Raw genomic sequence first — 24,350 nt, forward strand, 5'->3', positions numbered from 1 at the left:
GCCCGTCGAACAAATTCCGACCCGACTGCAGATGCAGATTTATAGCCCCTAATAATTATATCCATCGTTATTCGTCACGCCATCCGTATTACGGAAAGTTGGAGGTGTAGCACGCCACCCGAAGATAGGCGCTATTCGCGCTGGAAATACCCCAGAGAGACGGTATATAACTGTCGTCCAGATCGAGAATTGGTTTTACTCTAAAGCATAAGTACCAGAAGTTGAAACCATGGCTCCCGCCGCTATTGAAGAGAACCAGAACCAGCAACGTCCGGCTGAGACGTCTATTGATTACAGCAAGACTGAAGTTAGTATGACTGAGTTGACCGTCAGGAAATAACCTAACAATAAATTACAGTATAAATATTCTCGCTACCTCCCTTACTTCACTCCAGGCCTACAGCCACCGCTCAAAGAATTCAAGCATGAAGACCCCGGTCTGCGCGCAGATCCGTCATACAAAGCTCTCATCAGCGACGGAGTGACAGCCGTCGAGATAACGCCTAACATAGGCACAGAGCTGCATGGTATCCAGTTGAGTTCACTCAACTCTGCCCAGCGAGATGAATTGGCTCTTCTCGCCGCAGAGCGCGGTGTCGTACTCTTTCGAGACCAGGATTTCGCGGATATAGCGCCTGAGAGGCAGCGGGAGTTTGGTGCGCATTTTGGTCCCCTCCATGTGCACCAGATGGGTGGTCATATCAAGGATTTTCCCGAGATCTTGCCGGTTTATAGGGACTTTGTGTGAGCTATCCACTATCCCTCTACCGGGGGTGTATCATATATTAACCGTGAGCAGGAGCGGAGCGCGCGACAATGAGATCTCAAACAACGTCAGCAGTATCAAGTGGCATTCTGATATGAGTTACGAGGTGTACGTATCCACTCACCCTCGGATACAGCACAGTCTAATTATTCCACGCAGTAACGGAATGGGAACAACCATCTTCTATCCCCTGGAAGTGCCCGCCTCCGGTGGTGACACCCTATACCTGTCAACTACGGCTGCGTACGAGCATCTCTCAGAGGACTTCCGCCGCCGTCTGGTTGGATTGCAAGCAACGCATTCTGGATTCTCGCAGGCGTCTGTGCATGACCATCGAGATCGGTATATCCGTGACCCGATTGAGACTGTGCACCCCATCGTCCGCACGCATCCGGTACTGCCTCATCCAGATAAGTCTCTAGATTCTTTGCTAATTAGTCACTGCAGGTGACGAAAAAGAAGAGTCTCTACATAAATCGGTTGTATACCCGGAAGATTGTCGGATGGAAAGAAGAAGAAAGCCGTACTATCCCATCCCATCGCTAACCAAAGTTGAACCAAACTGCTAATATAGCATGCTAGAAACAATCCTCAACTTCCTCTACGATCACATCGAGAAAGGCCAGGATTGGCATATCCGCATCCACTGGACACCTGGGACGGTCCTGGTGTACGATAACCGCATTACGCAGCAGTAAGCTTCTCCATCCCTGCTTGTACTGCATGTTTCTTTCTGCAGAGTTGGGGTACCCGTGCATGATGCTAAAGTAGGCTGCTTGCAATAATAGCTCGGCATTACGCGATTTCAACGTGCAGGAGGCTAGCACGAGGAGGCATATGGTTAGGATTACCCCGCAGGCTGAACGGCCTTATTTCGAGGAGTGACTGGGTGGGACTCGTATGGCTGGGGAGGTGTTCTAGACTTGGTGTTGGTGATTGATCCTGCTGGTTGCGCCATATCTTGGCTGATATACAGGTATTTTATACTCTGTAACGATGTCTTGTTGGGTTTATTGGTATTATCATGAAGCATACATGATTCCACATCTATACAAACAATATCAAACTTCCCACCAAGCCTCATGATAACCCCGTAAATCAACACCGTCGCCACTACTCGCCTGGGGCTTCAGATAGTATGTAAAGTCCACACCCTTTGCATCCTCACCACCGTCCTTCGCAGCAACATCCCTGCTCGTCCACCCATTCCCAAAATATCCAAACCGGTTTCCCTGGGAATTGTGATATGTATACTCAAAGTCCTCCCAGCGCACATCCCTTCGAATGTAGTTCACATGGGCACCACTCCCAGGCCACACCGCGACAATTCGTCCGCCTTTCACCTGATTGTTATACCAAGAACTGCATCCCTCGCCGAGAACCGTGGTCGGGAAGAAGGACTCGCAGTAGGCTCTGAAGTCCACCACCGCAGCCCGCGATGGAGCAATCGTCCGGATCCGCTGCGATGATACTTTCCGCAGGATCTTTGCAATGTACGTTACCTGCGTCTCGATGGTATGCGGGACTGTCCCTGCAAACCCAGAGGCGGAATTGGGACCCCCGATGAAGAGCAGATTCGGGAAGTCGGCGGCTGCAATGCCCAAGTACGTATCTGGGAATCCGGGATCGCCGCCGTCTTGCCAGAGTGTTTGGAGATTTGTGCCGGTGCCGTTGAAGATTGGAAACCCCGGTGTGTCGGTGACGTCTACGCCAGTGGCACAGATCACGGCGTCAACATGGCGTTCATTTCCGTCCGCAGTTTTGATTCCGCTCTCTGTGAGCGTCTCTATCGGGGTCCGGATGTACTCCACGTTCTCCTTTGCAACTGCCTCCAGGTATCCAGGACCCGGGGTCAGTCGTCGACAGGTAGGCGGGAAATCAGGCAAGACAAGCTCAAGCAGCTCATCCTTCTTCTCGCCCAATCTAATCGCCATAAGCTTCTCGAATTCCTCGCGGGCTGCTTTATTCCTCTCGCCTCCCTTTTGAACGAGTCCGAACCGTGTCCAGGACTGTGTTTCCAGTTCCTTCCTGTATGCATGGTATGCTGCACTATCATTCTCCCATGACTCCTTCAAATCTTCCGCAATTGGAACCGTCCGGCTGAGTTTCTCTCCGCCCAAACTCCCTGCTACCCAGGTTGGATTACGGGTGTAGTGATCTACACGGTTCGCGACTTTCTGCAGCTCAGGCAAGATCTGCAGCCCTGAGGCGCCGTTACCGATGAGCGCTAGATTCTTCCCTTCTGGTTCAAAGGTAGGATCCCATCTCCCGGTATGGATTACTTTCCCCCGGAAATTATCCAGACCAGGGATATTCGGCAGACGGGGGTTACTGAAGCGTCCGGTCCCCGTTATCAGGAAGTCCGCTTCGTCTTCGATGGTGCTGCTTATCCCGGTGCTGGGGTCTGTCTGTTTAACCGTGACAGTCCATTTCGCGTCTGATTCCGACCACCTTGCAGATACGATTTGGGAGTTCGTTTGGATGTATTTCCACACCGAATACTTTGTGGCCACGGCCTTCCAGTAGGACTTGATCTCGGCCCCGCGCGAGTAGTTCTCTGTCCAGGTTTTGGACGGCGAGAACGTGGACTGGTAGACCTGTTCTTAATTTAGCTTGATCCCGTATCAGTTGTATGGGTTATAGGAGAGACTTACATGGGATGGAACGTCGCATTTCACGCCCGGATACTGATTCGAATGCCATACGCCGCCCTGGGCAGTCAATACCATTTCATAACGAAGGCTGGAGACGACGTACGATATCAGAGTGCCGTTCGTAGATAGTCAAACTGAGACCTGGAACTTTTGCCGGTAGAAGCACGCCTGCCGTGATGCCTGTGATTCCTGCTCCGACTACGATGGCCTTTAATGGGAGACGCTCGTCAACGGGGTGGTTTTCTAGGATTAATGGTGGGTCTATTGTGCGCGGGAGGGTCTCAGTAATTTTTCCATCGCTTATTTCTGTTGCAGTAACAGCAGGCGCCTTCGTTTCGCCGTTAATAGTTAGATCCTTGGTGGGTAGTGCTTGACCATCAGGTCCAGGCGATGTTGCGATGGCTGTTGGTGGCATCGTGCTTCTTGGTAGATTGTGTTCCTGAGCCAGCAATTTCGATCGAACCAATGGTCCGACAGCAGCAGAGATTGCGCGGAGTATATAACAATCTGCTGGGTTTCTGGTTGCGATTTGTAGTTGCGATCTGTATCCCAGCTTCAGACGCTGGGGGTGGGAGATATCTTGCTGCGACGGGTGGCACCATCGGGGTAGATATGGTGTGCGTGGGATTCGACATTCAAGTAAGACGACATCCAGGCTAATGGGCTATAATTGTGTCTGATTTTATAATCAGATAGCTTACACTCCAATTACCAGTGCGCTGGTGGAGAAGTGTCGATACATTCCATGTCAAGAACACGAGTCATCGTCTTGACTACGTCGGCGCCATCTTACTCATGAATTAAGAGTCCATATCGGCGTTAGGGAGTATCTCGTCGGAGTACCTCGTTGGAGTGTTGTGGATTTGGAGATGCGATCGTGTGTTGGAGTGCTTCTTGCGACATCATGGCGTGATTGCAGGGCTCTTCATCGCAGCTCCACGTTGCTCAACCCGTATATCCAATATATCTTCAACCACGATATACAGGTCCATCTCGTAGCGACCGCTCTTGGGCCATATGGTGAATACATAGGAAATCAAATCAAAATGGCAGAGCAAACATCAATCCAAACTGCCCCAGCAGCGCCACCTAGAAAGCGCATCCTGCTGAATGGCTTCGACATGTTCACAGTCGGCCATCTCTCCTTCGGACAATGGAAGCACCCTGCCGATCGCGCAGCAACAAAACGGCGCGATTTGAGCTACTGGACTGATCTAGCCAGAATATTGGAAAAGGGCGACTTCAACGCCCTCTTCCTGGCGGACTCGTTCGGGCTGTATGATACGTACCAGGGAAAACCCGACACGGCGATTCGGAATGCGACGCAGTTTCCCATGGGGGATCCGAGTATCGTACGTATCCATCTCTGTACTTCGTCGAGCTGGATATCGAGGTGTGCTGATAGAGGATGGTTGTAGCCGATCACGGCGATGGCCTCTGTGACCAAGAACTTAGGGTTCGCGATCACGACCTCAACATCGTATGAGGCGCCGTATGTGGTCGCAAAGCGGTTCTCAACCCTAGATCATTTGACTGGGGGTCGGTTTGGCTGGAATATTGTTACGTCCTGGAAGGCGTCTGCGTCCAAGGCTGTATGTTTCTCCCCCCTTCTCTCTCTCATCCTTGTATACTGATACTGGGGTCAAGGTCGGTCTCCCTCTCGTCGAGCACGACAAGCGATACGAGATCGCCGATGAGTACTTGCGTGTTTTATACAAGTAGGCTCCCTCATACCCCTTGGTGCCAGCAATTATTGATTAATAAATTCAGACTCTGGGAAGGAAGCTGGTCCGACGCCGCGGTGCAGGAAGACGCCCAAACAGGCGTCTATACCGACCCCAGCAGCCTCAAATTCGTGCACCACCATGGAGAGAACTTCCACGTTGACGGCCCACACATCCTCGACCCATCACCGCAGCGCACGCCCTTCCTCTTCCAGGCCGGCACCTCGCCAGCAGGGATCGCATTCGGATCGAAGCACGCAGAGGGGGTATTCGTTTCGGCGCCGTCTCCGCATATCCTTGCGCCGAGGATTAAGGTTATCCGAGAGGAAGCGAGTAAGGCAGGACGGGATCCAACGTCGATTAAGGTGTTTGGGATCTTCACGCCGATCCTGGGCCGCACCCAGGAAGAGGCGGAGGAGAAGTATCGGGAGGCGTTGAGCCTTGCGAGTCCTGAGGCTGGGTTGGCGTTTTATTCGTCCAATATTGGTATCTTCCTTCTTCTACTCCAACATCGAAGTTATGGAACCAGTAGTGCTGACGGTGATAGGCATCGATCTGAGTAAATTCGACCTCGACGAGGAGATCAAGACGTCTGACGTACATGTCGACGCACGGGTCCACTCGTCCATCAACACGCTATCATACCACGGTGCGGACGTCCCCAAATGGACACCGCGGAATATCGGCAAGTTGATTTCCATCGGTGGTAATGGGCCTCTCGCTGTTGGGACGGCGGAGAGGGTCGCTGATATCATGGAGGAGTGGATCCGCGTTGCGGATTTGGACGGGTTCAATATCGGGTATGTGTGGACGCCTGGGACTTTTGAAGATGTCGTTGAACTCTTGGTTCCGGAGCTGAGGAGACGAGGTATCTATGCTCCCAAGGGCGAGAGTGGAACGATGAGGGAGAGGGTTTATGGTGCTGGGCAGAGGAGGGTTAGGGATGATCATCCGGCGGCGCAGTATCGGTATGAGGTCTATGATGGAAATTAGATGATTAGCAGAGGCCATCGTAGCGATAGGCAGTGTTATGGATGTGAATGAGATATGGAGAATGGCGCTTCGCCCACCGTTCCATGGGTATCCTGTTGTAGAACACCACCCAAGTGGCTGTCCATGACCTTTGCCGCCTTCACTGAGTGGTCCCCTGCAAGGGCACTCGCTGGAGGTGAATCATCGATGCATCAAGGAGTAAGGCTGGCCTGCTGTATGGATCATTTCGCTGAGCTACGAGGGGATCGCTTCTGGACCTGGCGGAGTTTCAGAGGCCCATTATGCATATAGAGATTAAAAGGTGAAGCAGAGCACAGCAAATATGTTGGGGTTTAAATTCCCGTTTGCGTTTCTACCTCTTTGTTATATTGATTTGTTCACGACTGATATCTGCCACCACAGTCTTGCTCGAATCTATACAACCTCTTTCAACCACCCCAAAAGATAGATCTCACCCTGCTCTATTTATAACGAATATTACAGTTTGAATATATTTCTTGAGGCTGTCAATACAGCTTTGCCTCCGTCTCGATTTGCTCGCGTTCCCTAACTACGCTCCTGGCGCTGGACTTGTCATGCAGGCCGTGCTGTTCAAAAAGGGATGTCTATCAGACATATCCCCAATCCTCACGGTATTCTGGTATTGAAATAAGGGTCCTTACTATGAATAATTACGGTGGTACCCTCAGAATGTGTGCTTGGATATGTCCTAGCCAAACTGGGCCGTGAAGCCCTGTTATAACCCTGATTACCTAGTCATTACCTAGTCACACAAAAATGTTGGATATAAAATCCCTGCTTTGCTCATTTCTGCTCTTCCTTCTCCCATCATCCCGGTCAAAGTCAAGCCACTACTTTGGCCTTTGCTTCCTTTCAAGACTGCCTCTGTGTGATCTTCAACATGGCATCTGTTAACACTACCGCTTCACCAACCACGATACTTTCCCTCCCTAATGAGGTTTTAATAATGATTTTCGAGTATCTCTTGGACGATGGCCTGATTCAGTCTTCCATCAAGTTCTCTTCACGAGCCACCGACACGCCACCTGGCGAGAACAATGTCCTCACGGCCATCGCCCGCACCTGCAAGCGATTCGGTTACTTGGCGCCGCAGTACGTCTCTCGCAGAGTTATACTGCGACGCTCGACGGACGTCCCGCTGCTATTAAGCAGGCTAAGAACGTACCCAGAGCTGGCCGTGCGGGTCAGGAAACTTGTGGTGTACGAGTACGATGATATACTAGCCGCCAGTCCACCAGGTTCGACGGCTGAGAGTGCCCTGTGTCAGGTCGCCGCAGAGAAGCCTCGTTCAGACGAGATGAAGGACCTCTGGACTGCGATGGGCAAGTCACCACATGAGAGTCCTGGGATTCTCCGCACCTGGATGCCTCTACTCCGGGATCCTATCTTGGACCTGCTTGAGCTACTTCTCCTGGTCCCCGGCCTAGAGCTCTTTCGCTTTCTGGGAGGATGGAGCCGTTGTACTGTCTATTGTCCGGATGCGTGGATGAGCGTAAATCCCTTCCAGCATGCCTTGGTCGCTGCACTGTACAGCCTTCAAAACGCGGGAGCCCGTTTTCTTCCCAAGCTCAAGGACTTCCACGTATACGGTCAGGGTTTGGCTGCCTGGGAGTGTGCCGTGGGCACACTCATGTCTCTTCCACAGCTAAACACTCTTCGTCTAGATCCATCGGTCGGACAAAATGGTATCTCTCGCCCTGTCACCCCGGGGACTGGTGTATCGTCCACGCTTCGCCACTTGATCATCAATACGCCAAAATTTGAGCTCTCCAACGTCTGCATGATGATCCAATGCATTCGCCGTCTCGAGACACTGCACGTAGTATATTACTTCCCATTTCGCGACATCACTATAATGGAGGGATTCGAGTTATGCCTCCGCAAACATCGCCAGACTCTGAAGGAGGTCAAATTGATCGACGTAGCCTTTCGTTACCCCCGTCGGTACAGGGCACGGGGGTGGAGTGAGTTTGCCAGTATGAGCACCCTCCGTGTGCCATTCTATCTGCTCCTTAACAAGGCCCACAAGGAAAGTGCCATATCCGATGATATTGTCTCTTTACCACCGCGTCTCACTTCACTGGGAATGATCCCGCAGTCCCGAGAGTCCGGCCCACTTGATATCCTCATCAGCCTCTCCCAGCCTGGGCGAGCGGCGCCTGGGTTTACGAGTTTGTTGATACCTAAATTCAGAAAGCTTAGCTGTTTTTCTATTCCATATCTCCAGAAGTGTTTCAAAGCCCTGGGTGTCGTCTTCAAAGAAGATCCAGATGCGTTTGTGCGCATGTAATACGTCTGTTCGTTGCCTTTTCAGTTGGTACTCTTCTCAGCCCTTATTCACGGTGTCCTGGATTTTCACTTCGCTTTCCTTTTTGCGCTTCTGAATTTGTCTCGTCGACTGTCCCCAAAGGGCCGTGCACCCTAGTGTAGTTGTTCTCTAGCAAACGGCGTTAGTTAGATACCCCATTTCGAAAACATATGTCTATGCATGAATATACAATATGAATAACAGTTGGATATTCACATAGACTCCAAAGTCTTATAAAGATATCCTCACTATATCTAACGCACACTTTGTTTGCGTTAATGAAAGGTTCTTTATAAATCCAATCACACGGATTATATAGCTGGAACAATGTGCCTCGTAAACTATTTTAAGGAATGAAGCAAGATAGCTTGTTCTCGGTTATGAAACCCCAAACCTAAGAAGGAAGCGAAGGCCATATCGACAACGACAGGCATGATAATAGCCAAGCATCAGGTCCCTTCCGCTACTCACCCAGCATCCATGCTCTGGCGCAAACGTCACGGACACTTCACACAAAGACTCTTCCATGGCTGTATAGAACGGCGACCATCAGGAGCTGTATTCAGCAGCAGCGGCTTCTCAACCGTATCACCCAAAACCCCGACATTGCTCCGAACGTCCAACACCTGATCCTGCACGAACATGAAGACATGTCCTCTGGGCTCACTAGGCTTGATCCCATCGAGAGCACCCAAGGTGAGGCTGACCGTGCCCCGACAGCGTCCACGGCAACCGCTGTACGTAACATGGTCATTACGACCACGCAAGGCGATGTACAGGAAAACTTTGGCGAAGAAATGCGGGCCACCACGGAGGCTTGTGTGGATCTTGTTACCCTTCTCTTGAGCTGCCGTCACTTGAAAACGTTCCGATACCTTGGACGCCGCATCAGTAGCGACGGAGACTCTTACCTACCCTACGAAAACTACACCAAATTCCAGATGATATTCGCTCTCATTTGGAGCAGGATGATTGCAAACAGTTGTGGATCAAAGCAACAACCACCTTCAACCGAGCAGGAAGAGTGTAGGCCTTTCGCCTGTCTCAAGCAGGTATACATCACAGAGCTAGGCCCTTGGTCCTGGTCCCAATTTCTGAGAGACCTTCTGTCTCTCCCGGAGCTGGACACTCTTTCCTATATATTTCCCATCGATGCGTGGGCTTTTAGTCTTGATCCGAGCCCTACGCGATCTGCGACCCTGCAGGATCTCCATTTATCTACGACAGCTGTGGACCAAAGGAACTTTCGCGCACTCTTTGGAGCAGTTCAGAACCTGACAAGTCTCCATCTCGATATAAGCGGCATTTCCTTCAAGGAACGCAACTTCGATACCTATATCAATATCCTTCGCGAACATGGCTCATTGCTAGCCAAGCTCTGTATCACAGCTCGTTCCGGCGCCCTCAAAAAGCTCCCACCCGTTTCCTTCTCGTTGTTCACGAGAGTCAAGATTCTCAGTGTCCCGGACAGCCTGCTGTACGACAGTGAAACCACCATTGATGGATTCATTTCCCGCCTTCCAAGGAAAGTTGAGGAGTTGACTGTGACAGTTCAGGCCTCCAGGGAACGCACATCGGCTCTTCTCGTCGACCCGGCGCTCAATAAAGACCAGCTTCCAGCTTTAAAGAAAGTTACTGTGCTTGTTCCTGACCACGAGAACGGCTCTGCAAACCACGAACTCGGTGTGTGGCTGAGACCTATTTCTCGTATATTCACTTCTCGCTCCCTTGGCTTCCATTACGGCAAGGTGTCCACAACACAGCCACTTCACTCGGGGTGATTATGGTGATTATTCTTTTCGCAGGGGATTTTGGTTAGCAACGGCGTGATTGGGCGAGATATGTCTGTTGGTGAATATGCAATGTTTACTCTCTGGTCCCTTTTGATAGCCGGCTCTTCCGCCTCGCCTGAATGAATCTTCACATAGACTTCATTATCATGTACCCTGGTCCAGACTACACCTCTTTCTCTCTTGATCTCCGTCAATAGACCAACAGACTGCTTCACAGGAATAACATTCACTGCTGGGAAACCCTGTATATAAAGATGCCCTCGACCTTTCATGGAGCTTCTCATGCTTCGACCCTCTCTAAAGTCTACAACTGCGATTCTCATCCATTAGACATCATGCTTCTGACCGACACCAAACGCACCGGCTCTACCACAAATACCAAGGCGGGAGACATTCTTGATCTCCTGCTCAAACATTTTGTGGGCTCTCGTAATGTCATTCTACGCCAAAATGACCCATCGGTCGGTGATTCAGCGGCTGGTGTGCAAACACTCCAAGCCTTGGCCTTGACTTCACGCCAGTTCCATCGCGCAGTCCAGCCTTTTCTCTACGAAACAATCTTCATCTCGAGCCCTAGTCGTCTTTGCAAATTGCACCGTACCCTCACAGTTAACAAGGATCTTGCGGATTCCGTGCAGAGTGTTGTCTTCTTCGAGCAAGAGTCCTACTCAGCGGGGGAAGATGATGGTGACGATATTCTACATGGCGACACCAAGACTAAATATGAAGAAACCCTGCAGCAGGAGACGAGGACGCTTTGGTTGGGCGTGACTGCGAGCATCCTACGCGGCGTTCTGCGATACAACCCCACGACCCAGTACGACTCGACAGCCCCTGCAACCCGAAACGCAGTCCTGTATCTGCTTATCCTGCTGGCGCGCATGCCAAACCTCAAGCTATTCCGCCACGTCGGTCTGGACAAACGGTCCACCTTTGCAGATATTCTGGCCCTTTGCATCAACGGCCTCAGGCGGCTGCCCGCCCACGACCCCCAACCCCCAGCCATGCGTCAACTATTCGGCCACCTTGCCGAAGTTGATATTTCAGGCTCGGCCTGTGATTCATGGGCGGATCTGATTTTAAAGGTCCGCACTGCCCCCGAACTGCAGATTCTCAACATCTCGTACCCACTTGCTCTGAAGGATACCGCCCCTGGGCACAGGTACATCGAACGCACTTGGGTCACTGGCATGTTCAATATGCGGGACCTGCGACTGTCGAGTCTATTCCTCCCCCCTAAAGAGCTAGAGGGCTTGGTAGAGCGGATTAGAGGGATGAACGCTTTGCGCTATGACTGGTTTCCCTCTACACCCAGTGACGAGCAGAACAGCAACAATAAGGAGGACTTTCTTGCACTCAAGCGTGCGGTGGAGTCTCACAAGCAAACACTCCAGAAGTTGTATATTGATGTCCATGACCCTTCCAAGCAGCTTGTTGAGGTCCTGCGGTCGGAGCATCTCGTCCCTTGGAATTTCTCTTCGTTTGAGAACGTCACTTCCCTCACTGTTCCTGACTTTTTCTTGTTCTGAGATGGTGATTTCTAGGCTTTGTCAAATTTGCTATCGTGAAACGCTTCATTGATACGTCTTTACTTTGTTTGTTGTTTTTGGCCATCGCATTTGGTTTATGCTCGTGTTTATGAAACCATTCCACGGAACACAGGACAATTCATATTTTTCATACTTAATATACCGTTTAAATAATTACCATCATTATAACGTCTTCCTAAACTTCGTATCCTCAGTGCGCAGCCGTAGTGGCCGTCATGAAGTAGTAAGCCGGTCGGCATATTGGCTGATTAGGCCGTGGGACCAGGAAATGTCGAAGGAATCTTTGCAAATAACACAAAAAACTACTGGGAAAGTAACTGATGTTCTTCCTACTGGGTGAGGCAGATGTGCTCTCAAACACAGCGTCCATGGTGGCTGCACCTGAGAATAGCCCTAACTCGGCCGCGCTCTTTCAACCACCAACAAATCTGTGCATAGGCGACTCATCAAATGCGCAACTTCAGCGCAGTTTTTATGCGTTTTTTGGCTATTAATAACGCTCAAATGTTCAGCTGCCACGTATGCTACAAACTAATTTCCCCTCGTTCTCTTTTCGCTAGCTTGGAGATATATCGTCTCCGCGCTTTGCATCCCAACTCTTGATCATAGAATATCGCTGCGCAACATTCTAGATCTGCAAAACAAGATCTCATCCCCATTACCTCGTTCCGTCCCTCCTTGCTCTCCGACATTATGTCGTTATCTCAAGGACAGCAGCCCGTCCAGCCATCGCGGCTACACTACCACCTTTTTCGTGAAATCGCTGCTGCGCTGGGAGATGTCACAGCTGCAAAGGCACGGGGCGAGGACGTTTCAGGCAGCTTGTTCACTCCAAACGAAGCCAGGGCAACCTTGGTCAGCTTGGCGAGAGTATCGAGGCTAATGAAGGACATCGTCTACGCGCATATCTACACTGATATCGAGCTCACATCGTCGGCATCTCTGAACGGCCTCCTCTCCACTCTGACACGAAACACGGAGCTGGCACAGCGCATCGAGTCTCTCGATGTCTCTAGTGGGCTGACCTGGGTTCAGAATCAGAATTGCCCGCATCCACCAGTCATCCATGATGTAACAGACAACCAGGAACTCGCCCAACTGCCGCTCCCGGGTATGCAGTCCGACGTGAGAGTTCTGTGGAGAGGAGTGTACGAGAAGATTCTCCCTATGGCCATGAAATGGAATAATTCCCCAGCCATGCGTGATGGTGTTCTGTACCTGGCCCTCCTCCTCCTTATGCTCCCAAATCTTCGGCTTCTTCGGCTCCTTCCCGGGGATCGTAATGGCGATAGCGACCATCTGCTGAGCACGACCATTATAACAATGCCTTCTGCGCACGCAGAACGTCTCTTGCGCAATCTTGAGACGCTGGAAATGATTGACATGAGTTTCCATAGCGATCTTCGGTTTCTCCGAAAAATGGTTCTTCTCCCAAAATTACAAACCCTCGACCTACCCATTTGTCGGGGGTTGCCTCACTTCCCCTTCGGAACGGCTGGCGTGGATCAATACTCATTACCATTACGCAATGTGCGGATTCGATCAGTATTCTTCGACCTTTATGCCCTTCTCGACCTCCTTCGAGGGATCCAACGGTTGGAAGTCCTACATTATCCCATCACGGAGTCCATCCGCCCGCCGGCGAATGGGGGTATCATCAAGCAGACCCTCGATAACCACAGACAACATCTAAAGGAGCTTAATTTGGTCATAGACCACCACTACCCCAATCGCCAAGATTCCCGGCTTCTAATCAGAACTCTGCCGCTTCATACGCTCAATCTGTCTTGGTCGTTCGCGGCCTACTCTAACCTCCGGGCCCTGCACATTCCCGATATCTGTCTAGGCTTCAGCACCAGCCAGGAACTTCGAAGAACAAATCTGACGACTTGTCTTCCAGCCGGCATTGAGACATTGGCATTGATGACTTGGGTTGCGGGCAGTGACCTCCCTGGTTATGTGTGGACGCTATGGTATAAATGCGCGTCGTTTGAACGTTTGGAACATGTTACGTTGATTCACGTACAGACTAATCTCGAAAGTGTGTCTGCCCGTCCCACCTTTTGGCAGCCAATTCAACGTGGGCGTTTTGTCTTTCACTATTTCTATTATTACCACCATTTCCGGTAGTGGAACCTTCGCCCTGATGATCTGGATTGTGGACAACAACTCCGCTGGTTATGTCTGGGGTCTAGCAGTTGGACTGGTAGCGGCACATTGAACAGGGAGAATATTGATGATATTCTGAATGTGTTGTTAGACTCCAGGCGATGGATCTTGTATTTGGAGTTTTCCTTGCGTTCTTGGTGTTGTAACGTCTGGTGTGAGGTCCGATGTGGGCAACATTACTGTACCTAGTCAGTTTGATAGTTAATCGTTTGTGCTTTGCAAGATATACTTACCATATTTGATTATATTCAATCCCAATGCTTGCAGTAGGGTGCCTGGCTCTTGTATTTCTGGTAGTATGCAGTAAAGCGGCACCGGGTCGTCCCGATACGGACATCGCTTATCATCACGTGCCGCTCTCCACCAATCAGGACCGCGCCCGATAAGAGAAAAAAAGAATGCAAAATTGTTGCGGGCAAGTCCAGACCAGCATTCCACACGCCAACACTCCTCACTCCTCACCATGGGCAAAGCCGAGCGAAAGAAGGGCGCCAGGGCCTCTGCATCTCCATACCAAAAACCCTCCAAGGGCGGCCAGGGCGCAGCAGGCAAAGCGGGCGCGGCCCTCTTCAAATTCAACACCGACATCGGTCAACACATTCTGAAAAATGGAGCGATCGCAGACAACATCGTCGACAAGGCGAATGTGCAGCCAACCCAGACCGTGCTGGAAGTCGGTCCCGGTCCGGGTGTCCTGACGAGCCGGATTCTGGAGAAGGCGAAGAACGTCATTGCGGTGGAATTGGATCCCCGCATGGCGGCCGAATTGACGAAGAAGGTGCAGGGGACGCCGCAGGAGAAGAAGCTGCAGATTGTGCTGGGCGATTTCATCAAGACGGATTTGTCCAAGCTGCCGCAGTTCCAGGTCGTCATCAGTAACACTCCTTATCAAGTTTGTGCCATCTCCTCTCTTCTCCATGACGCTGCTAATAAGTTATCGCTTGGTAGATCTCCTCACCCCTCATCTTCAAACTCCTCTCCATGCCTAATCCACCAAAGACGGCTGTTCTGATGGTTCAACGCGAATTTGCCCTCCGTCTGATCGCCCGCCCCGGCGACCCCCTCTACTCCCGTCTCTCCGTCAACGTCCAGTTCTTCTCGCGCGTCTCGCACGTCATGAAAGTCGGCCGTAATAACTTCCGTCCCCCACCTCAAGTCGAGTCCAGCGTTGTTCGTATAGAGCCCAAACCCGGCCGCCCCGAAATCAGCTGGGATGAGTGGGACGGTATGCTTCGCATCTGCTTCGTGCGCAAGAACAAGACTCTCCGCGCGGGGTTCATGGCCACCAAGATTCGCGCCATGATTGAGCGGAACTGGATAACATGGGCTTCTATGAGTCCGGAAAAGGTTGCGCAGGGCGATATTGATCTTCTTACGGGGAAGACGCCATTCCCTGAGAAGTTCAGTGCGAAGGAGGCCGATGGGGATATGGATATGGATATGGATGGGGCTGAGGATGACGCCGCGGGACCCATCGTTGACGAAGACGACGTGGATATTTTTATGGGCGAGCCGCAGAACAACAACAAAGGCGTGTCGGTTGCGCAGACGGGGCCCATTATCACGGTTGCGTCGCATCAAGTTCCCCGGACTATGGTTACGCGGTTGATTCAGACTAAGATCGAGCGGATCCTAGAACAGGCTGGGCTGGCCAGTGCGCGTGGGAATAAATGTGACGAGAACGATTTCCTCCGTCTTCTTGATTCTTGCAATTCCGAAGGCATTCACTTTTCATAATCGGTTTTCAATTTTCGAGATGCCGTGCCGTCTCCGCCCGTTATCTCGCTGTGCAACACTTCGATTTTGAAAAAAAAGCTGCAAATGTCTTCACCACCTCCGTTCGAGCGAGTTCTGCCAGGTAAGGCTTTGAGTGGTGCTGGGCGCTGCTCTACTCTACACGTCTGGCATTGGCAGCTCGGCTTTCCGACTCGGCTGTTTGGAATCGTCTGTTATAGAGCAATCACGACCAAAAGTGCTATTTATTTATACCATCTAGCGTCGAATAGTATTTGAGGATTAATGATACGAAGTCAAGAGTTTATGTACTAGTTACCGCGTATAGACCTCAAACTGGGAAGTTGTAGTTTGTTTGAATTTGTCACCTTTTAGTTATATATATTAGTCAATGAGCGACATGTTTGCTGGCATATATTGCAAATAGAAAGACTGCGAAATAACCACTAGTGGGTTTTTGGTCCAATGATATTTCGATAATGTTTACTAGGTCGGTCAAGCAATGGTTGACGATTTAAATATTTTCTGATTTTTTTTTCTCACTATTTACATGTAGTTTAGGATTCTTTTGTTGGACTTTCCGCTCCTTTCCTCCTTGCAAGCCAGAGACGACGCAGTGATATGTATCGGACAACCAAGCTCAGCTAGATAGGCTGGATGGGCCGGTAGGCTTGTTTGCGGCAGGCATTGCCGCTAAGTTCGGTCCTTTTGTCATTGATGACCTGACCCTAGAGAGGAAGAGAGCTCAGGAGGAGGGAGGCCAGTACAATACCTTCCCGGCCTCGTCCAGCATGAATGTTGTCAACTATGTTGGAGGTGAAGTCGACCAACTAAGTTCGTAAGTAGAGCGAGGGCTCGTATTTGACCGAACGGCCTTGATATCTCCCCTAGTCAGATGAACGTCCGGGGTAGAAAATGTTCAGGGGAGATCACAGACACGCGCCACTCAGTGGTTGTTTGGCTTTTGAACGGAGTATTGGAAGAAATGTAACGTCTTGGTCATGCGTAGGTATTTTCCATGGATGCTATCTTGCGAGATCAGTCAGAGACTTTGAAAGGATCACAAAGATATAGTGTAGTTGTTTGGCCTGCGACCCGAGTGATAGAAGAGCTCGACCACTCGAATCGCCAGGCAAAATCCATTGACGACAATAGTAGTGTAGGGCCTCAGGATTAATAAAATAGCACACCGAAAACCACCTCCGTTGCCCTGATTGGGCTTTCCTCGACGCAGACGCAGACGCATGCCAAGCGCCGGAAGGCATTTGCAGGGAGAAGATATCGTTATTGACCTCATTCTATGTTGGCGATAAGTGTTTGGGGAGAGGCACACACCCATCACAGGCAGTGAATGACTGCTGGGGACGGGCAGCAGACACCATCCCATACCTCCCATCCCACCCTAGCACAACCCAGCCAGCATCGTACATCCACTGACTCCATTGACCACCCGGACAAACAGTTCATCGTTGGCATCGTTGTTGGTATCGTAAGGAGGGAATATTTCACGATCCAGAAGCGGATCTTCAATCGTTGAGTAAGAGAGCATTACCGTTTGCACCAGGATTGGATACATTGTTCGGAGGGTTTGTCGAAATGAGCGTGCGTCGATATTGTAAATATTGAACATAGAAATGAAGGTCCATGATATCCTCATTCGGCAAACCATGAGGAATTCGAAAAGACTCACTTTCATCTGCCCTGTCACTTCCATGGTTTATTGCTCGCGAAATGCCGTCATGCTCTGTTTGACTATCATGAGAAGCAACAGGCTCATCAGCGATGGATGCCGCAGTGTGTTCGTCCTGACGTCGTGCTTTCGCGGCTTTGACATTTCCAAGAGCAGCGGCGATTTCATGATAAAGGTGGTAGTGTAACCAGGATGGCTGGACGCACTGGGGTCCGTGAGTTAACGACATAATGCTGGACATCAGGGAGAGACGGAACGAGAAAATGGGGATGAGATAAGAGCATGGACTAAATGGGTCGAGCCTTTCGTCTCTTCACTCCTTGATGATCTGGTTTTGTTCCTGTTTTTTTTTTTTTTTTTTTTTTTTTTTTTTTTTTGGTTGCGATTTCCGCATTTTCGTGGAGCGTGACAAAGGACCATCGGGTGGTCTCGTTGACGGTAAAACCGATGATGATAGAAGCCATATGTTTTCGTCCGAGCAGGAGCATCATGTGTTTCGACGGCAGAATATCTGTCATTAGTGATAATAGATCCACATCCATCGTTGACGTATCAGCAGGAGATTAAGTTGGGCGAGGCGCACTAGCGATGTATACTCCAGTCGACATATTGCGCATGCCTAACCGACCCGAAATGAACTGCAACTGAAATTGTCGCCTGAGAACAGTCGTAAGATGAGAAAGCAAGGGCAACACTAAGGACTTTCCTTCTGGTTCTGCCGCAGGCAATTTCATGTTCTCGAATTCTGCGACTAGGCCATTTGATTTCGTTATGTAGGGCTGAGAATGGAGAGGAGAGGGCAATGGTCTTGTTTGTGCTCGAAAAGAAATCAGATTCAGAACCGGTTCCAAACAGAGTCAGAAGTTTCAGGTTTTTCTTGGTTCGAAGCACCCGACAAATAGTAGGTTAAGGGTGTGTTTAGTTTTGGGAGAAGCACAATCTGTCAGAAAAAAAGAACATTGGTGCATCATCTCAAGTCCATCATTTCAAGCGCCTCGGCTCCAACTGGTGCGCTTCCTTGTAGTGTTTTGTTTGTCCTTGTGCAAAGTGGTGGAGAGTAGTGCCTTTGTATCCATCTTCCTTCTTTTTATTTCGTCATCATACTGATCCATCCAATAAACCTAAAGAGCTGTATACCGGGAATGAGCAGGTAGCCCATTCGGGAAGCATAGGTTCACGGAGTATCGGTATAGAGTACCCCATGGTTATTAAGCGTTGACCTTTCCCGACAGCCCAAAAGCATTTCATTTCGTATGAACGAGGACCTCCAGGATCGTTGAGCGAGATTCAACCCGTCGAATCCGCTCTTGGAAAACAGAACAACACGAGCCTGAGAGATCCTGTAGCCACTCCCACAGGACCGAAGCCTCATTGAATGTAAAACCACCGCTAGAAGTCAAGATAATCATGATCCTTTAACACGGCACATAATCGTGGAATACTAATACCTGACGGAATCCCAACAGTAGATTAAGCAAGTTGGGAGACCTGCCCTTGGGTAAATGACCATACACTTCAATTTGCAGGCTGTGCATCTAGTACATCTAGGAATGAATGGAACCATTCTCCATTTGTGTACTCCTTGCTGACTAGGTGACTGTTGGACTTGGAGTAAAACAAAAAAAAACGGTGGTGGGATGATGACATCCTCTTCCTCTTCTCATTCCTCGTTTCCTTGTCGTTCTGCTCGTTACTGTGTAGCTTGCCAAACCATGGAGTTTCACTCTGCGAAGCCGAGTTATACTCCAGCCCGGGGGCCGTTGCCTGTGGATCATTCAGCCTGGTTGAATAACCCCTACCCCCCTTGGCGCCGAGTTGTGCCTATTAGATACTATTTCGAAACGGGGCCGAACTTTTTGAGGCACCGGATTGAAACCAACGCAGTGGTCTAGCGCTGTATGCCATAACGAATGCCGTACGCTTTTTCCGTCCTTCCAGGAGGCAAAGGGATGGTTCTGCTCCGAGCAAGAAAGCACAGGGCCATCTCTGAGTTGAAGCACGAGTATCCGGCATTGGTATCTTCGGCCCCACACAGGGTTTTGTTAGTTGTTGCAGGAGATGGTTCTCATATTTCGAGAACTGAAGAGTCCAAAATCATTCAAGCATCATGCCAAGCTCGAAACCCAGCCGCAGGGAACCAAGCTTGTATACCCTGATATCTCAGATAGCCTTCACTATAGAGATATTCAGAGGGGGGGGGCACACCAGTAGTAGATCGCTGGCATGAAACCGACGGGTCGCGCGAAGCTGAGGTCGTTGGGAGGATAGACTAGCTGCGAGTGCGTCCTTCGCAAGGGCCCTCCGGTGGAACTGGGCCACAAAACCCAGAGAATAGTCAATAGTAAGGTCGCAAAATCTGGGCGCTGCCGAGACGGTATTATAAACCATAAGGCGAAGTGAAAATGAACATCTTCATAATTCGACAACCACAATCAGAATCGGGCGACCTTCTTGACAAGGTTAACCTAACTGAAACTCGAAGTCAGGGTTTTCATGGGAGTCCCCTTGCTGTTCTTCGGCAGAGTACTTGTGACTCCTAGATCACGCAGCTGTGATGGAGGGTTGGAAAAGGCCACGCAGAGACAGGAATATGTCGCTTTCGTCGATGACTGTTTGCGTTCCCAACGTGGAGCCGCTTGGAATGCGAAACCAATACTCCGTGAGGGAGCCTGCGTCTTAGCCTGCTTCTGAACCTGCTGTAGTAACGCCACAACGAGACGAGGTCTCTTCACCACGTCCTCACTTGTTTCTTCTTTTGTTTCATTCTATCTCTTCCACCAGCTCTCCGTCCTACTGACAAGACTAGAGATATAACCGGATTGCCCGTCAGCATATTATGGTCACTGTTGTCCGACGGTCGTTGAATTCAAGAGACAGGGGCCGTATCCCAGCAGGAACTGGCATCAATTGCCAATAACCCGCGAATATTGACATCTTGTGTCTCGTCGAAAAGGCGGAACAAAATCGTCATTCAGACCTTCGTGGTATTATTGTTTTCCAGTGACATACCATCAAAGTCGTCGAGCACATGCTTCCAGGCTTTCCCGCTGACGCCATTTCTCTGAGCGGCAGTGTGCGGTATGTCGGAACCCATTCATATAAGGAGATTGGCCTGGACATGTGGCGTACGCGTTGATGCGCTTCTTGCTGCTGTGCAGGTCCCGTCCGTGGAACTAAGATATCCATTGTAGACTTGACACTGGGGATGCATTGAAGGAACAGCATTGGTTGCTTTGGCCGTTCATAGCTCAAGGTATCGGCAAGAACCACATCATTGAATCCCATGTATCATCCTTACCAACGGACGGGTTGATGGGCCAATGGTACCCCCAAACGACCGCTCATAGACAGGCGTCTGTGGAAAATATGGCGAAGCAATGAGTGGATGCGCACGAGCATATCCTTCGTTCATATCGATATCCAACCCTGATGAGTGCAGAAGCAGGCAGGAGAGGACCATTCAATAGCGTGCGCAGCGCCGACCCATCATTTTTCATAAAATCCAGCGCGAGTTGTATTCCGGATCTGGAATTTCGCCTGCACAGAGTAAGACGGTCCGTTTACCGGCCCCTGCCTCTGCGTCCTAACTCCATTGTCAAGACGAACATGGGTTGTTTGTCTCGCTGCTCCACGAAGACAGAGTAATGCCGTACTTGGCACTTTTCCGCATCGCCCAAACATCACTTTCATCAAGTCCGGCGATAGACGATGAGAAAACCGTATCCGCCCTATCGCAGAGGTATTGTGCCCATTTCCAGTGTGATAAAAGTTGTCTTGGTGGGTCCGCCAGAAGCAAACCGAAAAGGCGTCCATCGTCAAAGAACATGCAGATGGAACAGTCGACGACTGGGATTCTCCCTATTCCCATTTGGAGCAGCCGGTAGACACCGCGTGGTCCGCGGTAAAGGGTTCCAAACGTTGTTGCTCGTAGACATGGTAACGACAAGAAACTTCAAGTTTTATTTGAGACCGCACAGCCTAGTCGATCTGATTGCCAAATTGATGGGCCAATAATGTTCATTTAAAACCCACTGTCCGACAGATATATGGTTCCATGTGCGCCTCAAATGCGAGACAAAGGCAAGCAAGCAGGGTCCGTCGGCCTTGCGTTTCTATGCCGCGGCCTAAAAGAACGAAAGACTGTCTGATATCCGACCTCACAAAGGCCCATCATTCGCACACAGTGAGCCGGGTTGGCGACCATGCTGTATTCCAATTCCAAAGATGAAAGCCAAACAACAGAAGGAGGCTCAGTAGGGTGGATGCAGCTAAGCAGACACATAATAGAAAACAAGTTAGCACTTAGTTATCCAAGAACGAATCTTGCATAAGTTACACCTCATCTGTCTGTGGCTGGAGATAAATGTACTAGAAGGGCAGTTGTCTAAAATGAACAGCTAGTAGGTAGACCACCCATGATGCGCGAAGCCTGTTGCCGCCGTCGCAAGTAGTAAAATGGCTATTCCATGGTGAGCATGGTGTTTGACCTGCGAGTTGGTTTTGCCGTTTGTTATTGGTTTCCTGCACATAGTGTGTTGTCGGGGGTACTGCTTAGATTCCCTCAATTCGTCATCAGCAACTCGTCTTTGAGATTGTGGGTGCTTCCAACACCATGGCTCGGGGAATACTTGATTGGACTGTTCGGAAGCAACAGGAGACGGTTGGCTTGGGCGTCGCATCGCATGTAGTCAAGGCGAAGACATAGGGTCAATCCTGCTTCCCCATTCAGTAGAATAGGCTGGTGCACAATTCAATGCTGTCATTATCAGCTTGCTGGTTGGGGCATCCTGCTGGCGCTAAAGGCGACAATTTCAATCCCTGGGGCGGTTTGAACCAGCGCACGGTCAGGGCATCAATCAGGACCTCCACAACCTCCCGTTCGACGATGGACTCATGGGCATCAAATATCGCCGATCTGACAGCCAGATTTGTCTTCTCCTTGGCCGCCCGTTCCTCTGGTGCGAGCTGCTGGGCTCTGGCCTGCGTCGCTGCTGCTATCTACCACCCGCGGGTCCAGTTCAGCGCCCACCTGGGCCCGAAACTCGCGTAAATTCACACACTCCTGGGATCGTTGAGAATGATATACTCCCCAAACAAGTGCCAAACCTTCTGGGAAAACTTCTGACCGAGTCGATGAGCTCTGCATTGCGCCTGCAGCACGCACATAATACTCGAGGGGGACTCAAACGAAGGCGTCAGCACAAATCTTTCTTGTTTTGGTAAAGGGAACTGGTTTAGAGAGCCAAATGTTGTCCGAGGAGGCAAGGCCACAGTTGCCCTGGGAAAACATATTATTAAAACCAATTGTGGCTTTTGTTGGATGATTTGCCAGGGTCTTGCTTCTGCTGCTTGTAGCGACATGTTACATGCATTTCTGAAAAGCAGTGGTCCGCAAATGGAAAACGTCTCTCGGCCTTCTTCGACGGGTTTGCCCAAAGCTCATCGCAGGGTGAGATATTTTCGAAGGGAGTGCTCCTGTTCGATTCTTCTATTCGGCTAAGTCAATACCATGGATCCATGGTATTAAAGTCCATCCGTTTCGGTGGCGGACAGGACCACTCCGCATGGCATACTCTCATCGGAAGCCGCAGGTCCATGCTGTCATGGCCGGTATTGACAGTTGTCGGGAATGTCCCGGCAACGTGAAGGCAGGAAGGTGTTTGCCACAATCATTATTCGCCTTGGTCTGTTCTTATCAAAAGCGACAACACAGGCTCCTCAAAGGGTATGAACTGTAGTAGAACAGAATAGCAAGAACGGCTATGAAACACGGAAGAAAGAGAATTCGAATATGGTTTCATCGACAGCGTAGCACAACAAATATTCCGGGATACGAAGGGTACAAAACGCCAGCAATGTATTTATTCATCGGCTCACGCTGATGGCCCCCTGCTGCTGGTGTTGCTGATTGCCTCCAAAGTGCATAGGTGACCATGAAATGCTCCGCTGATTTGCATGATGCCGGACGCACAGTAGGTTCAAGATGCTTCGCAAACGACACCAGATCGTCGTTGTCAGCACCTAGAGATTTCCAGGTGGGCGTTACACTCCCACCACTGGCTAATCAGGATAGCATAACTATGGCTGCTGGACGGAGTAGAGATCTAGGAGATAATGACGAGTGCTAATTCCAGGAACCACAGTAAACTGCTTCGCCGTAAGATAGGGAATCGATCGGTATTCTGCTTTAGCGCTATATGCTGATATGGCCGTGCATTCTGTGAATCAGCATCGACCAAGTCGTAAGCCTGTGTGGAATGGCTTGATGTAGTCTGGGCTCTCCTAACCTTGCTATGCTAGGAGGGCGTTCGATAAGACTGCCTCAATATCCATCCATATTCTCGCTGATAGTGCCAGTTCCGGTTCGGGGATATCGGGGAGCCAATGCTTGCCAGGGCCGATTTCTTTGGTGCCGAAGCAAACAGATCACATCGTCTTGCTGCAAATGGTGGCCTTTGCACCGTACGGGTTCCTCAGCCTACCCCCACAGTAATGCTCTTCTTGCTCCACTCGAAACAGTCCGCTTCACCGCGTGCGATGCTAGGTTTGCAGGCAGTCGGACTCAACAAGCACGTCAAGCAGAACTTCCCCTGTCAAACCGTCCATGGCCCAGATAGACAGAGCGCCCATGTATTGTCGTGACGATATCAACAAACTCGCAGTCGAGCGTCATTGTATAGGTATCTCCTCCTACTCGAATCATCGCCTGACTGACACAACTGACCCGGACCACCACCAGAAGGCTGATTGCCTTCGCTCGAAGAACCATATCGTAACACAGCCACCAGATGGAGGATATGAAATTGGGATGTTGAGGAAGCGGCGTGAGTCGTTGAGTTCCAGGCCAGAACCAGCCCAGAGCTTCGGTACTGAAAAGACGCGACAGGCAACAAACGAGATCCAGGTACGAAGAATCCCAGTACTCTCATGCGGTGACTTGCCCATCGC

General features: G+C 50.4%; 8 protein-coding genes across 8 annotated transcripts; 7 read left to right on the forward strand and 1 right to left on the reverse strand.

Moving 5' to 3' along the window:
* Positions 1–229: 229 nt before the first annotated feature.
* Positions 230–1,464, forward strand: APUU_31387S (TauD/TfdA dioxygenase family protein; the record flags this gene model as incomplete). The annotated part of the gene is made up of 6 exons (XM_041702585.1): positions 230–307; positions 359–744; positions 800–874; positions 926–1,160; positions 1,214–1,289; positions 1,349–1,464. 6 exons carry the CDS (start codon positions 230–232, stop codon positions 1,462–1,464), a joined length of 966 nt encoding a protein of 321 aa, XP_041555356.1.
* Positions 1,465–1,827: 363 nt separating this feature from the next.
* APUU_31388A (flavin-containing monooxygenase) lies at positions 1,828–3,835 on the reverse strand (the record flags this gene model as incomplete). The annotated part of the gene is made up of 3 exons (XM_041702586.1): positions 1,828–3,363; positions 3,421–3,477; positions 3,524–3,835. 3 exons carry the CDS (start codon positions 3,833–3,835, stop codon positions 1,828–1,830), a joined length of 1,905 nt encoding a protein of 634 aa, XP_041555357.1.
* Positions 3,836–4,466: 631 nt separating this feature from the next.
* On the forward strand, positions 4,467–6,137 carry APUU_31389S (uncharacterized protein; the record flags this gene model as incomplete). The annotated part of the gene is made up of 5 exons (XM_041702587.1): positions 4,467–4,772; positions 4,839–5,012; positions 5,068–5,138; positions 5,191–5,630; positions 5,692–6,137. 5 exons carry the CDS (start codon positions 4,467–4,469, stop codon positions 6,135–6,137), a joined length of 1,437 nt encoding a protein of 478 aa, XP_041555358.1.
* Positions 6,138–7,038: 901 nt separating this feature from the next.
* APUU_31390S (uncharacterized protein) lies at positions 7,039–8,448 on the forward strand (the record flags this gene model as incomplete). Its single annotated transcript, XM_041702588.1, has 1 exon — positions 7,039–8,448. The coding sequence occupies one exon, from the start codon at positions 7,039–7,041 to the stop codon at positions 8,446–8,448; it is 1,410 nt and encodes a 469-aa protein (XP_041555359.1).
* Positions 8,449–9,116: 668 nt separating this feature from the next.
* Positions 9,117–10,247, forward strand: APUU_31391S (uncharacterized protein; the record flags this gene model as incomplete). Its single annotated transcript, XM_041702589.1, has 1 exon — positions 9,117–10,247. One exon carries the CDS (start codon positions 9,117–9,119, stop codon positions 10,245–10,247), a length of 1,131 nt encoding a protein of 376 aa, XP_041555360.1.
* Positions 10,248–10,594: 347 nt separating this feature from the next.
* On the forward strand, positions 10,595–11,788 carry APUU_31392S (uncharacterized protein; the record flags this gene model as incomplete). Its single annotated transcript, XM_041702590.1, has 1 exon — positions 10,595–11,788. The coding sequence occupies one exon, from the start codon at positions 10,595–10,597 to the stop codon at positions 11,786–11,788; it is 1,194 nt and encodes a 397-aa protein (XP_041555361.1).
* A 714-nt stretch (positions 11,789–12,502) lies between these two features.
* Positions 12,503–13,939, forward strand: APUU_31393S (uncharacterized protein; the record flags this gene model as incomplete). Its single annotated transcript, XM_041702591.1, has 1 exon — positions 12,503–13,939. The coding sequence occupies one exon, from the start codon at positions 12,503–12,505 to the stop codon at positions 13,937–13,939; it is 1,437 nt and encodes a 478-aa protein (XP_041555362.1).
* A 502-nt stretch (positions 13,940–14,441) lies between these two features.
* DIM1 (dimethyladenosine transferase) lies at positions 14,442–15,715 on the forward strand (the record flags this gene model as incomplete). Its single annotated transcript, XM_041702592.1, has 2 exons — positions 14,442–14,870; positions 14,927–15,715. The coding sequence occupies 2 exons, from the start codon at positions 14,442–14,444 to the stop codon at positions 15,713–15,715; spliced, it is 1,218 nt and encodes a 405-aa protein (XP_041555363.1).
* Between the last annotated feature and the right edge of the window lie 8,635 nt (positions 15,716–24,350).

Source organism: Aspergillus puulaauensis, chromosome 3 (genome assembly GCF_016861865.1).
Source record: "Aspergillus puulaauensis MK2 DNA, chromosome 3, nearly complete sequence".
Taxonomy (NCBI): domain Eukaryota; kingdom Fungi; phylum Ascomycota; class Eurotiomycetes; order Eurotiales; family Aspergillaceae; genus Aspergillus; species Aspergillus puulaauensis.